Raw genomic sequence first — 14,163 nt, 5'->3', positions numbered from 1 at the left:
GTATGAAGATTTTTTTTTAATAGTACTAGTATTTATATGCCTCAATAAATTGTGATTGGATAAAAGTCCCTATCCTATATATATGTTGCATGGATCTTTTTTCAGATACAGTGCATCCTTTCATACAACATGTACATGCTATTTCTATTTTCAGTTCAATGTAACAGGAGCAATTTTTTAAACAAATAAAATAAAATAAAATTGTTCTCTTCATGGAATTTTTTTTATTTCTTCTGCATTTTCGCTTGAATACGACATTCCATTTAAAGATATTTTTAATTATATAATATTATCCACTGTCCCAATTTATAGATAGAGTAAGAAAATTAAATATATTTTAAAAAGTTACGTTTTCGGATAAGGTTTTCCAAGTAAAATAAATATTGTAGTATAGTATACTTACTATTATCCTATTCAGTGCAAAATAGAAAAATAGAAAATATTTTAACTGCAGTATATTTGCAAGCTTCTATATCCAAATACAGACACATTAATTTTAACCATATATACATATAAATAATAATTATAAATCAACAACATTATGCTGCATCAACACAAACATTTACATCTCAAAACAGACATCAAATACTCCTCCCTCCTATTACACATTTTTTCCTTAACTATGAAATCCCATGGTTAAACGGAACACGAACATTGAGAGATCCCGAGTTTGAATTACACCAATAAATTACTTGTTATATAGTAGATCTGAATGGATCACAAAAGTATGCCGTGACAGCCTTCAATCTTCCATTCAAGTAGTTCTTTTCCACCTAAAATTATTGATCATCAAAATCAAGGAAATCAGCAATGATAAAAGCAAGTTTCTTGCTAAACCATCTCATGGGTGTTTTACATGAGACTCCCCCCGTTTTCTTAGTACAACATGAAACATGAACGGTGAAGAAGGACGAGAGTGTAAAAAGATGAGACGATAAGAATGTAGAGAAATGTGAATGGTACCTCCAAAGACCATGGAGGCAGAGATGATAAGGATAACTCTGCGAGTTGGTTTATATCAACGTTCCTCGGGAGAAACATGACAATCTTGGGAGCAATTTGTTTTCCAGCATCGAAGAGTGATTTCCTGATGTACACAAGATTAAGTATAACATCGAGGAATAACATGAAGTAACGGGAGTCAAATAACCACCAAAAAAAACAAGCAATACCCATCACGAGGCTTAAGCATAGAGTTGATGTCGAATTTTGCTACTTTGGAATAATCAGGACCTCCCCACGGTGGAGAACAAAAGACCGTGTCTGCCTGCAAATTAACAAGTCACACTATTTGAAACCCAATCACCATCTATATCATCCAACTCTTGACTTAATGAATGAGCATCATTCGTCGATTCTTTAGCCAAACCGTGGTCCAAATCACAAGAAGCTTGAACCTCTTCAGGCATCTCGATATCCATTTCATTGTTGACCATCTCCGACAGCCCAGGCACTGTGCTAGTAGACTCGTCAGCAACATTACTATATACAAGATGTTCCATACCCGGAGGCGGGTCCCATGTCGATTCCTGCATCGTAACATTGTAGAAGTAGGTCCTCATGTGATAATCATCCCAATATGCTACCCATTCTCCAGAGCCGCAAATCATTTCAGAATCAGCTTGTTCTGAAAACAGTGCATTGGGAGCAACATCCAAATCTTTTATAATCTCCGAATTCATATCATTTGTCCTTCCATCAGCATTGTGGTTCATCACCAAAGAGGCCTCCTGATGGAGAGTATTCGGTTCACACGACATATCATTACCAAATCCAGAAATGCAACCAACACTGGCATCAAATTTGAGTTTCAGTGTTTCACCGTTGTATTCATGTTTGTTGCTGAGGGTGCTCGCACAAGCATCTGAAATCAGTGAATCCCCCTGTTCAAGAGATAGGTCAGGCAAACAACCTATCTCTGCAACAATTTCATTCTTTAACGTTAACGTATCACTTTGGTCCAGCATTTCGGAAGTATTAAGCACACTAGCAGGGGACCTACTCTCCTCCTCAGTCCCTTTTGTTGAATCCAGCTTGTAATCATCAATCTCAATAGGACTCCGCTGCTTGCTCTTCCTCGAGCCCTTCCCTTTTCCTCTAGTCGTTCCATAATTTGTCTACAGAGCAACATCAACACTACTTGTCACACTAGGCAAAGCCGCAAAGGCAATAGCTAAGGCTCACCAAAAGACAATGACACATCAACATCATACTATCATAGTAAAGATTATGACATGGATCCTCCACAAAATCAGTTAAGATCTTCTGAAAATCAGAAACACTTAATTCTGAAGTATATATGCACCATAAACATCAAATTTGCAAATTCTCTATACATCATAAACATACATTAACGACATCTTGTACTTCGTAACTTATCAACTGAGAGCTGAAACATCATTATCGGCCAGCTGAGGCATTTCACGAAAACAAGTTGCTGCTATAACGATAATAGGTATTGAGAAGCAACTAAAATACTCTCTCAGAATCATAAGCAAACAACAATTCAAATTCAAAATTCAGCTAACTGGTCGATAAATTTCAATTTCATCGTCTAACTAACATGTTAAAGATACATAATGAATTGCAGGTGCCTACATGTTCATTAGCTCGGAAAGAGAGAGGAAGCCCCAAATCATTCATTTGTCTGGCTAGCTCTACATCTACGTCTTCGGACAACGACCAGAATCCTGAACAAATGCAAACATCAAACAATCATTCTCCAACTCAATATGAGAAAAACTACAAAAACTTCAAGAAAATATCAACTGCAAAAACATCAAGAAAGCTAAGTAAAAAAACACAAACTTGCCATTATTTCTCCCACAATCATTCCTCTCACAATCCTTATCATCACTGACAAGTTTCTGCATTTCACATAAACCAGACAGAAAATCAAAATAGCACCAACTTAACCAAGATCACATTTTTATTTTGGGCCAATGTTAATCCAAGCAAGACTGAGAAAAGCACACAGAAACTCACAATGGATTCTTGAATATAAGATGATTCCGCCACTTCACTTGAGCCATCGTCCCTGTTGAGTGAAACAATTCCAATATTTGCAATTTTTCAATAATTAAACACAAAAAACACACACACATAGGGATGATGCTCTCACCACAAGTGAACTTCGGTGAGCTTAAAAAGCGAGCCAAGAGCTTTCGCCGCCGGCGAATCATCTACACAGAAATTCATACTGCTTCAATTCTTGAAATGGGATTTTGTTCAAATAATTCAACGACGGCTAATTAAGATTTTTATCTGCAAAGGGTTTTTGGTGCTTACCCTTTTTAAAGAATAATAGAAATCATAAACGCATCACTTCTATACAAAATTGGGAGGAAAAGAAGAGAAGAAATCAAGTTTTGAAACGGATTATAGGTAAACAAATTTAGTAACGATTCATTATTTTATTACTACTTTTATTTCTTATTTCATTTATTTGGTAATTGTACTTTCACAGTAATTAATTTCAAAAATGCCTAAAATTAACTATGATCCACTGAACTTTACAAAAACCATACAAACACACTTTATAAAAATCATAGTCACAAGATTTTTTTACTAATTAGTAGTACTCTCTATTTTGTAGTCTTAACATATATTCAGCAAATTGGTGGTATTATTAAAAAGCTTGTGACAAAAAATATTGATGGTTAAAGGTTGAATAATTCAAGAGGAAGAAGTAGAAAGGGTCTTTGTCAAACGTCAAATGTATAACTAAAAGATAAATTGAGTGAATTCAACAAATTATTTGAAAACTTTACCCTTCATGGTTCTATATTTGCAAGGTTCTATATCTCGAGGTCAAATACAAATTGATTCAATCTAAACTAATTTTTACTACTTATGTCAATCAACAGTTAAGGTTTATACCTCAATTACAAATATTTCACATTTTCTTTGTAACAAATGCTAACAAATAAACCCAGCAATCATACAGTATACAAATATTGAGACGTGGATGGATCACAAAAGTAGGCCGTGACAGTCTTCAATATTCCATTCAAGTAGTTCTTTTCCACCTAATATTATTGATCATCAAAATCAAACAACATATCAATCAAGGAAATTACCAATAGATGCATCAATGATATGAAAAAAAAGCAAGTTTTTTGTAGTTCTTATTAGCAAAAACTTGTGCCAAACCATCTCACAAGGTCCGTCAGACGGGTTCGCATCTTTCTTAGTACGACATGAAACATGAACGATGATGAAGAAGGATGAGAGAAAAAAATATAGACCATGGAGGCCGAGCTGATAAAGACAACTCTGCAAACTGGTTTATATGACGTTTTTAGGGAGAAACATGACAATCTTGGGAGCGATTAGCCTTCCAGCATCGAAGAGATATTTTCTAATGCACACAAGATGAGTATAACATTGAGGAATCACACGAAGCAACGAGAGCCAAATAACCACCGAAAAACGAGCAATACCCGTCACGCGGCTTAAGCATAGTGTTGATGTCGAATTTCATTACTTTGGAATAGCCAGGACCTCCCCAAGGAGGAGAACAAAAAACTACATCAGCCTGCAAATTTACAAGTCACACTATTTAAACAGCAAACACCATAAGCAAACATCAATCTTCAAGAACAAAAGAACTATAAAAGTTCTCACCTTCAATTTAGGAGCCAAAGAAAAGCAGTCACCCTTAATGACTCCATACAGCGCTGCATTATGTCGTGCGTAGTCAATTTTAATAGGGTCGATATCTATCGCAATCACATGTCTACACCTGCCTAATACCAACGAGCAAATGCATCGCTCGGATAAGTTCAAATTTACACGAAGAAACTATGCAAGCGATAAGACGTGCTAACCATTGCGCGAACTGAATAGCATTCCCACCAACTCCAGTGAAGAGATCGACTACTGCCCCACGGCCACAGCGCTCTGCATGATGTTTGGCTATGATTTCGGGCGTGACCGAGAACCATCCTTCTTCATCCATCTTAATGCCATCGTTGAATCTGGAGAATAATAGGTACCTCTGCAGCCAGTATTTGCTTATACTAGAGGGAATCTCGTCCGGAACAAGATCCACACTTGTCACGCTAGGCGAAGGCAATAGCTAAGGTTCAAAACGAAAGACGACGACACATCAACAACAATACTATCATAGCAAAGATTATGATAGGACACTCCAAAAAATCACATTATAAACTGAGAAACTTAGGGAATGGATCAAAATATGTTAAGCCTCGGTAGAAATAAGCATATAACGACATCTTGTGCTCGTGACTTATCAACGAGAGCTTAGGCATTTCACCAAGAGAAGTTGCTGCCATAATCTATAATGAGAAGAAACTACGATACTCTCTTCAGAATCCTAAGCAAACAACAACCGAAAGCCGAAATTCAGATCACTTGTCGATACACTCCAACTTCATCGGTTAAAGACGCGTAATGAAGTGCAGGTCCTTGCATCTTTATTAGTTCGGAAAGAGAGAGGAATGTCTTCGGGCAACGAACAGGTTCCTGAAACATCTTCAAACATCAAGCAATCATTCTCCAACTCAATATCAGATAAACTGCAAAAATCTTCAACAAAGCTAAGTAAAAACTCAAAAAAAGAAACTTGCCATTAGTTCTCCCACAGTCTTTGTCATCACTGACAAGTTTCTGCATTTAACATAAACCAAACAGAATCAAGAATGCCAAATTAACCAAGATCACATTTTTATTTAACTTTATTCGGGGTTGACCAATATTAACACATAAAACTCACAATGGATTCTTGAACATAAGATGATTCCGCCACGTTACTTGAATCATCGTCCCTGTTGAGTTAAACAATTCCAATGTTTGCAATTATTCATTATTCACACACTCAAAACACACACACACAGAGGGATGTTGCTGACCATAAGTGAACTTCAGTGAGCTTAAAAAGAGGGCCAAGAGCTTTCGCCGCCGGCGATTCATCTACGGAGAAATCCATATTGTTTAAATTCTTGAAACGGAATTATGTTCAACGCCGGCTAATTAAACAATTAGCTGTAAATGGTTTTGGATCTTACCTTTTTTTTAAGTTGTGCACGTTTCAATTTCATAAAAAATTGTGAAGAAACAATGTAGAAGGAATCGCAAAATTCAGAATTTTATATTCAGATTTAGCCATCCACTTCTTGTTGTTGAACTCAGTCTGCTCTCTACTAGACTTCAAGATGTATACTATAAAAAATCATAGTCACAAGGTTTAATCTCCAATTTATTTTGCAGTCCAATGTATATAATTAACAAATTGATGCTATTATTAGAAGGGCAGTAACAAAAGGTCATTAGATCTTTGAAGAATGCAGCAAGAACCGAAAAACAGAAACTCAAACAATGTAAATATATGTCATTCAAATCTATGTCAACACGAACATGAACACGGGCACGAGAAGCACGACAAGGCAGTAAAATACAGTCTCGACTAATCTCTGTACCTAATCGACTGCCCTTTCGTTAGCTTGAAGCAAATTGTACCTACATTCCATCAGAAACAAGGAACACTACTCTTCTAATTCTCTATACTAGATTACAGCAACATGAACGTTGTCGTCTTCTATGTACTATTTACATAGGCGCATCTCGTTCCACATTGTGTTCACCATGGCCCCGTCTGTGTCCTTCTCAAGCACTGTCTCTTGGTCCCGTTCTGCTGTTTCATCAACTCCAGAGCCTGCCAACATCAAACAGAAAGATGATGAGAAATGCTCGTTTTGGATGGCCGGAGGGGTTCATGTTGGTATTAGTCTACTAACTCATGTTGGACGAGAAAATATCAAAGAATGAATCTTGATGGGAAGTGGAAACGAATCATTGCAAGAAACGAAGACATTCATAAGGAGATCAAAGCAAAATTGTGGCCTTAAAGAGAAGCAACAAACCTGATTCTTCTGCATTTCAATCATCTCGTCCTGCATAGCACAACCCAAAAGCGCGTTAATTTCTTTCCAAATATACGTATGCCATCGCACAGAATTATACAATGACCAACCTGTTTCTTCTGCAATTGTTCGTTTTCCTCCTTTAGTTTGGCAACTTCTTCCTCCAACTCCATATTGTAAGCCTGGAAGAACCCGAAAGGAGATCTGGTCAGTAAGGTTAACATCTTATTCGAACAGGGTCAAAACGAAAGAGAGAAGAAAAGCCGACACCAAAATCGACATCACTGTAGCTGAAAACTCAGTTTGTTGATTAAATGCAGGTACATACATGTTCCTTAGAGCATACACTAACTCAGGCTGCTGAGGCGAAAATACAAAATTGTTCAAGTTGCAAATTATGGGTAGAAAAGGCACATAATTGCTACAAATATAAATCTACAATACACGAGGAACAAAAAGTTCGATCTAAGTGTGCACGATTGTTGACATAAACGAGGGCAAATTTGATCTTTTATTATAAATTTGATCTTCATGTTTTAAGGCCTCCTAGTTCTATCTGCTACACCCACATTCATGATATATTTAAGATTTTTTACCTGCTTACGAGCTCGTGATCTTGCAGCCGACTCTCTGTTTTTTATCATCCTCTTCTGCCTCCTCTCGACCACCTTCTCCAGGGCAGCACTTTTCCGGCCCCTCAAACTCCCATTAAACACATAAGGAACAGGTGACACGGAAGATGTATCACCATTACTCTTCGAGAGACCATCCGATGAAACAGCTGGAGATCCATTAGACACCAAACCAACCATGTCAAGTCCTCCACCTTGTAAAGCTGGATTATGGACTGGCGAGTTATTCATTACCGGATCAGAAATCCCAACCATTCCGCCCCTAATCCGTGGACTACTCAACTGACCATTAGTTGGAATTCCCATAGCTGATCCATAAGCCAACCCGGACTGCTTAGGAAGGATCTGTTGATGCTGATGTTGTTGTCGTTGCTGTTGCTGCTGCAGCGGATGATTCTCCATCTGCTGAGCAGCAGACCTTACGCCATTCACATTCAATGGTAAATTAGCAGCTGGTTGTGCAGCCATCTGATTACTAGTTTCATTAACCCCAGCACCAATCAACCCCAAATTCCTACTAGCCTGTTGCTGCTGCTGCTGAAATCCGAATCCCATACCCAAGCTGTTATTCACAGGGTGCCACAGATCACCAAAAATCCCAGCATTGTTGGCAGCAGCTAACTGAGCCTCCTCCCTCACGACCCCGGCCCTCTCCAAGAACTCTTCCAGTGTAATTTCCCCCAAAGTCTGCTGCCTCTGCGGCACGCCAAAACTAGCAACAGTGACAGCTCCTTCCTTTGCTGCAGCACCCTCCTTCGACATATCCCTCCACACCTCATCAACTGTTTTCTGGCTTAGTGTCCGAGGAAGGATCAACGATCCCTGCCTCTGCAAGCCACCCCCTTCTTGGCCACCACTCCCACCACCACCAATGGCAGGGCCCAAATTGTGATTATCCTCTGCACTCCATATACTCTTCAAAAGCTCATCCATGTTCATCGACCCAAAATCCTTCCCACTCCCCCCAATAGTATTCTGGAACTCATCGAAGGTCAAAGAATAGACAGAGGACTGCCGTGCCAAAGGGCTATTATTCGGCGGCCTCCCACCACCTCCACCTGCCGGTGGCTCGTTCCCAAAATTCTTGAAGTTCAAAGTACTCCCCATTTCTAATACTTCCCCCCTTAAACTCCAACCAATTCAATCCAAACCAATTTCCTTTATCCAATAAAATCACAAAGTAACCCCAAAAGTCAAACAAGCGTGGATCACACCTTTCCTTTCTAAATTCTTCACTCCTACAAATTCACCTAAAACTGAAGGTGAAAGTTGCAAAAACATCTATAATCAGCATATTTACAGCTACCAAAATACATAAAAATACAATCTTGAACCAAAAAAAAAACAGATTATGCTATGATTGCTATCATGCTTCAGTTTCAGTCCACCATCAAAACTTGTTACCACATTCTATCTCACAACATGAACTTATCTACAAATCCAATATGTAAAAACCAAAGTAAAGATTCCCACAAAAGACCCATCCCAAAAACAGCAAAAAGAAAAACAATCCAAATCTAGTAAGCAAATGCAAATTGAGCCCACAACAAAATATCTGTAAAGCTATCAGCTTGTAACGAAAACAGCTCAAGAAAAAACACTAACCACAAATCTCTACGAGATTGACCCAAAATGGAAACTGAACAAATCAGTCCCAAATAACGGATAACTGAAGCCAGTGAGGAATAGGACTAGCCAAGAAAATGAAATTAACAATCGTAAGTCGTAACACACAAAAGTTTTCTTGCCCAAAAAAGACATAAATATAGCAACAAATGAAGGAATAGAGCATTTTTTTTTATTTATTTTAACCAAAATGTTGTTGTAGGATTCCGCCATCTGTCCGGTGGTGACTTTTCCACAGAAAGTGGGATGTAAATTTATGGGCTAACATAAAATAATGGTGGGCCCCACCGACTAAATCGTGGACCAATCATATTTGAGGAGTTAGGTGTGATATCAAACCAACCGTGAGAGGCTAAGTGGTGAGATCAGAACCGCACACGTTTTTTTATGGATGGACGGCAAGGATTTGATTTAGTGTTTGTCGTTTAGTAGGCTTTGACGGGGGCCGGCCCGGCCCGGTTCTAACATGATTGGTTTTGGTGCTCCACTAATTTTGTCCTTTTGAAATTTGAATTGATTAATTAGATGATTTTGTTGCTAATCGCCGATTGCATGTGCAATTGTGATTATGTCAGCTGCTAATTGATTTTATGTTTCATCTAATTTTTCGTACTACTAGTATTTAATTGGTACGATTCTATTTAATTTTTGTTAAAGGAGCGTGGTAAATATCTTGACATGTGTTACATACTATTGAAGCCGATTTTATTTTTGTAGCTGAATATATTAAAATATTAATGTCGTTGCGTTGATATAAAAAAAATCACTAAAATTATCGTTTGATAACATCTTATCCATTTGCTGATATTTTATCTACTATTCATTAAAATTCGTAAACTTTAATATCTTCAATTCATTTCAAAATTTAAGAGTGTATGGTCTTAATTTTGTATTAGAATTCTATAAACATTATAAGAGGATCTATTAAGAAAGTCAGTAATCCACGTACTTACATTAAAAAGGATGTTTCTAGGGGTGGGTCGATACGATATATCGTATCGAAAATGTTGTATCGTGTTTCGTATCGAAAATATCGATATGAAAGAATTTCATATCGTTATCGTATCGAAAGTTTCGATATATCGAACTTTCGATATGGATAATATCAATATCGTTATCGTATTGATATTTCGATATATCGTAAGATCGATACGATACATCGAAATATCGTTATCGTATCGAATACCTATATATCGAAAAATATAATTTCAAAACTGAAAAATAACATAAAAATTAATAAAACTTCTACACAATAAAATAAATAGTATTCTTATTAGGGTTCATATATATATTTTCTAAATATATGAATGAATTAAATGAATTTATATATATTTATAATTTTAAACTTCAATATGTATTAAATTTCAATATATTTCGATATATTCGATATAAAACGATATATCGCGATATAAGGAAATTCATATCGTTATTGTATCGGAAACTTACGATACGATACCGTATCGTATCGGAAATTATGATATACCAAAAATTCGATAATTTTTCGATATTTTTCAACACGATACGAGCGATATATCATTTTTTCGATATTTTTCCCTAACCCTAGATGCTCCTATGAGGGCCGACAATGGAAGGGGTTGTTGGTACAATGGTAGCGGAGTAAAGAATGTGGTTGGCTATGGAGCAAGCAGCCGTGCTAGCATGACTGATTGGCTATGGAGCAAGTAATAGGACGTTCTTGATGAATCGTTGTTTGAATTTTTGTATTTTAAATAAAGTTATTGGTACTACAATTTATATTCAAATTTTATATTTTATATAAAATTGAAAAATGATTAAAAAAATCATTAACATTGACTTTATAGCTATTAGTATTCATTCCGTGCTATGTACTTAACTAATTTTTCTTAAAACTAATTCAAAATTACTTTTTTATCATTCTATGAATTTGAAAACTAAAAACACTAACAAAATTTAGCATCCACAAATGTTTACAATATGCAAATATATAGACTTCATATGTATTTTGTTCTAAAGTTTTCATCATATTTTCTCTTCTAGAGTTTTATATTTTTTTTTTGTATATTATATCTATTTCTAGATATTTTTATTATAAATTATTTTCAATTTTTATACATTATGCTTATTGTTTATTCAAATACATTCCGTATAACGAATAAACATAATTAAAAAAATAAGTCGATGAAGCTCAAATCAATTGATTAGGGGATCATTATTTTAATCATCCTTTTCAAAAAATTTAGCATACGAAAAATATACAACTATAAAACTATAAAAACAACATCATTTTGACTCATTTATTTATAGGTTTTTTAAATCCACAATCACTTATTACCCGACCCAATTCAATCCCGGTCCATTATCAGGACTCCGTTGTTGTCGGCTGTTGGTACCGAGCAGTTCGGATTCGGGTATCCATATTCGTCGGATAGGACGACCCGAGCCGGATCATTCCTTCCAAATTGTGGGGCAAAATATGACATTTGTTATCTTCTACTCTTCGACCTCAAAATTTCTTTTCCTGAACTGAACAAAATTCGCCGAAAACAATCGATGAAATGATTGTTTTTCGCGAATTCAATCCATAAACTGTATAAACACTCTAAGTTAGATTGCTATGGCGTCGTCAATTGTATCTTCGAGCTCAGCTACTAATACTATACATTCATTCTACAGAAATCCGATTTCACAAAACCTAATTTTATCCTCATTTTACATATCTTTCCCGCTTCACAGAACTAGATTGCACGCCGTGAAGACCAGAGCGGATGGCGGCGGCGACTTGTTGAGGAAGCCGTTGGCGCCGGAGTATTCGGATGATGATGGGAGTGAGAACAAGGGCGGAGATGGTGACACGTGGGTGGATTGGGAGGACCAGATTTTGGAGGACACTGTGCCCCTTGTTGGATTTGTTAGAATGATTCTTCACTCTGGAAAGTAAGCTCGTCGTTTAGTTTCATTAATTTGAGTTGCTTATGTTAATCTCTGCATTTCAGCTTACAGCCTTACAGTATGTGTATCTATCTTGCATACAATGATTACAATCACACAAATACACACTTATTAGTTATCGCATTAGTAGAATTTAGTTAGTATAGTGTTGATAAAAATGTTTGAGGCATCTAAATAAACTGATGATGGGAAGTTGAATTCATCATTTGATCCTGTTATTGAGAATTAATCTGAACAAAAAATACTATGAGCAACGAAATCGATGAAGATGCTGGTTTAATGTGATCTATATCATTACTATATGATAGTATGAGGTAGTATAAATCACATTTTTGTCAAACTTACCAATGCACGGATTTTCTATTGTAGGTATGAATGTGGTGATAGGTTGAGCCCCGAACACGAGAGAACTATTCTAGAGAGGGTCCTTCCTTATCATCCAGCATATGAAGACAAGATAGGATCTGGAGTTGATTACATTACGGTATCTATCTTACACTCTCTCTGGTGATACAATACAATAGTTCCTCAAGCTTTTATAGGAATTTAGAGCGATATTCCCAAATTTTATGAAGTTTTCGTGTTTTTTGAACTAGTAAACTTGAAAATTGCTTCACTTTGCATGCATTCAGAAAATAACTCTGGTGCTGAAACATTTTCGAGGCAGCGTGTACCAAAAAATTGTTGCTTTAATTATACGCCAATATCAGCATTTCGTGACGTATAGTAGAAACTATTAGTATTTAAGAACATATTGTATATTTGTACTATCTCCTTCTGGACATATTGTATTACTTGTAACTGTGCTGAAAGTTGTGCCTAAGGTACCATCTATGTCAAGTATTTAAGAACAATGATTCTCCCTGGGGCACTTCACTTCAAAACTTAAGTATTTGTTATTGAAAAAAAGTTTTTACTGATTAAATGTGCATATGCTAGCTTGCAAAATAATGATATTATGAATTAGTGATGTAGTCAGCTATGTGAAATGGAAAATCGATGTGTGATTGCTTTTTCTTGAATAGGGATGAAAAAAATCCTGATGACCCTTTGGACGGAAAAGAACCTACAAATGCAATATCCTTTAGTTCATTACACATACATACCTGAGCAATGACAGCATTGTAGCTTTATCTGAAACCACCGTAGATATCCCTTAGTTCTTTTCTTCTCCTAAAGGAAAAAGCATTAGAATATTGATGATGATGCTTCTGAGATGCAGTTAAGTCATCTGGAAAACAAATACTAATTTCCTTTCCTGCCTTTGACTTTTGGGCATGTTTGCCGGACACCTAGGTTTCAGTTGCTCACAACCAAATGCTCTAACAAGATCCATTTCTCTTCATGTCATTTTATTTGATTCATGGCATCTTTTATAGAAGCTTTTAAGTATGAAAACCAGTCCCATTATTTATTAGGCCGTCAAATATCAATGCAAGAGGCTATAAGCTTATCTATACTGTCAAACACTTTCAGCAAGCATAAATGTGAAAAATGACCTTTTACTTGTTTGTATTGTGTTAAGCCTGATCAGGCTATCACATTCACACAATGTACCTCTAAAACACTCGGTCTTGTTGGTTAATTGCAGAAAGTTTCTAATGCTTGACTCTTTGTTTGACAGATTGGGTACCATCCTACTTTTGGAACCTCAAGATGTTTATTCATAGTTCGTAAGGATGGAGAATTGGTCGACTTCTCATACTGGAAATGCATAAAGGGTTTGATAAGGAAAAACTACCCTTTATATGCAGACAGCTTCATTCTTAGACATTTTAGGAAGAGTAGACGCAACGACTGAAGGTAACTCGTTTTTAAAGAAAAAAAACAGGCTCTCATACTGATACCCATATATGGCTTAGTGTATTACCTCTTTTTCCTCAACCATATCATATTACTGAGAATGAGGATTGGTATATATATTATGCTGGAAAATAGTTGGAAACTATCATTCTGAATATAGCCGTGTTGGATTATGAATGCTTAAATGGAAATAGTAGCTCTGTCTTATGATTAGCATTTTATTAATTGGCTCTTTCTGTTGTAAATTTAGGATGATGTTTTTTTCTATATATTTGTAACATTTGATT

At 36.3% G+C, this 14,163-nt stretch overlaps 2 protein-coding genes and 1 pseudogene across 3 annotated transcripts; 1 reads left to right on the top strand and 2 right to left on the bottom strand.

Annotated features, from left to right (window-relative positions):
- Nucleotides 1–490: 490 nt before the first annotated feature.
- Nucleotides 491–5,950, bottom strand: LOC125219154 (annotated as a pseudogene).
- A 382-nt stretch (nt 5,951–6,332) lies between these two features.
- Nucleotides 6,333–9,290, bottom strand: LOC125224354 (ABSCISIC ACID-INSENSITIVE 5-like protein 5). Of its 2 annotated transcripts, none has more exons than XM_048127739.1 (5): nt 9,122–9,290; nt 7,481–8,772; nt 6,995–7,066; nt 6,885–6,914; nt 6,333–6,676 (listed from the first exon to the last, which is right to left on the bottom strand). In XM_048127739.1, exons 2-5 carry the CDS (start codon nt 8,621–8,623, stop codon nt 6,602–6,604), a joined length of 1,320 nt encoding a protein of 439 aa, XP_047983696.1. In that variant the 5' UTR covers nt 8,624–8,772; nt 9,122–9,290; the 3' UTR covers nt 6,333–6,601. The 2 variants fall into 2 exon arrangements, with proteins under 2 accessions (XP_047983696.1, XP_047983697.1); XM_048127740.1 differs by having other exon boundaries at nt 7,481–8,754.
- A 2,309-nt stretch (nt 9,291–11,599) lies between these two features.
- On the top strand, nt 11,600–14,089 carry LOC125219396 (protein DCL, chloroplastic-like). Its single transcript, XM_048121366.1, has 3 exons — nt 11,600–12,058; nt 12,443–12,557; nt 13,698–14,089. Exons 1-3 carry the CDS (start codon nt 11,739–11,741, stop codon nt 13,872–13,874), a joined length of 612 nt encoding a protein of 203 aa, XP_047977323.1. The 5' UTR covers nt 11,600–11,738; the 3' UTR covers nt 13,875–14,089.
- The last annotated feature ends 74 nt before the right edge of the window (nt 14,090–14,163 follow it).

Source organism: Salvia hispanica, chromosome 4 (genome assembly GCF_023119035.1).
Source record: "Salvia hispanica cultivar TCC Black 2014 chromosome 4, UniMelb_Shisp_WGS_1.0, whole genome shotgun sequence".
NCBI lineage: Eukaryota > Viridiplantae > Streptophyta > Magnoliopsida > Lamiales > Lamiaceae > Salvia > Salvia hispanica.
This window is presented reverse-complemented; position numbering and strand designations above follow the sequence as displayed.

What these genes read in the sequence shown, in the direction of transcription:
- LOC125224354 (XM_048127739.1), bottom strand. Translation starts at nt 8,623, where the DNA reads ATGGGGAGTACTTTGAACTTCAAGAATTTTGGGAACGAGCCACCGGCA. An exon ending in AACAATTGCAGAAGAAACAG is followed by an intron (nt 6,915 to 6,994) that starts GTTGGTCATTGT and finishes TGTGCTATGCAG; the next exon opens with GACGAGATGATTGAAATGCA. An exon ending in TTGAAATGCAGAAGAATCAG is followed by an intron (nt 6,677 to 6,884) that starts GTTTGTTGCTTC and finishes TGATGTTGGCAG; the next exon opens with GCTCTGGAGTTGATGAAACA.
- LOC125219396 (XM_048121366.1), top strand. Translation starts at nt 11,739, where the DNA reads ATGGCGTCGTCAATTGTATCTTCGAGCTCAGCTACTAATACTATACAT. An exon ending in ATGATTCTTCACTCTGGAAA is followed by an intron (nt 12,059 to 12,442) that starts GTAAGCTCGTCG and finishes TTTCTATTGTAG; the next exon opens with GTATGAATGTGGTGATAGGT. An exon ending in CTGGAGTTGATTACATTACG is followed by an intron (nt 12,558 to 13,697) that starts GTATCTATCTTA and finishes TTTGTTTGACAG; the next exon opens with ATTGGGTACCATCCTACTTT.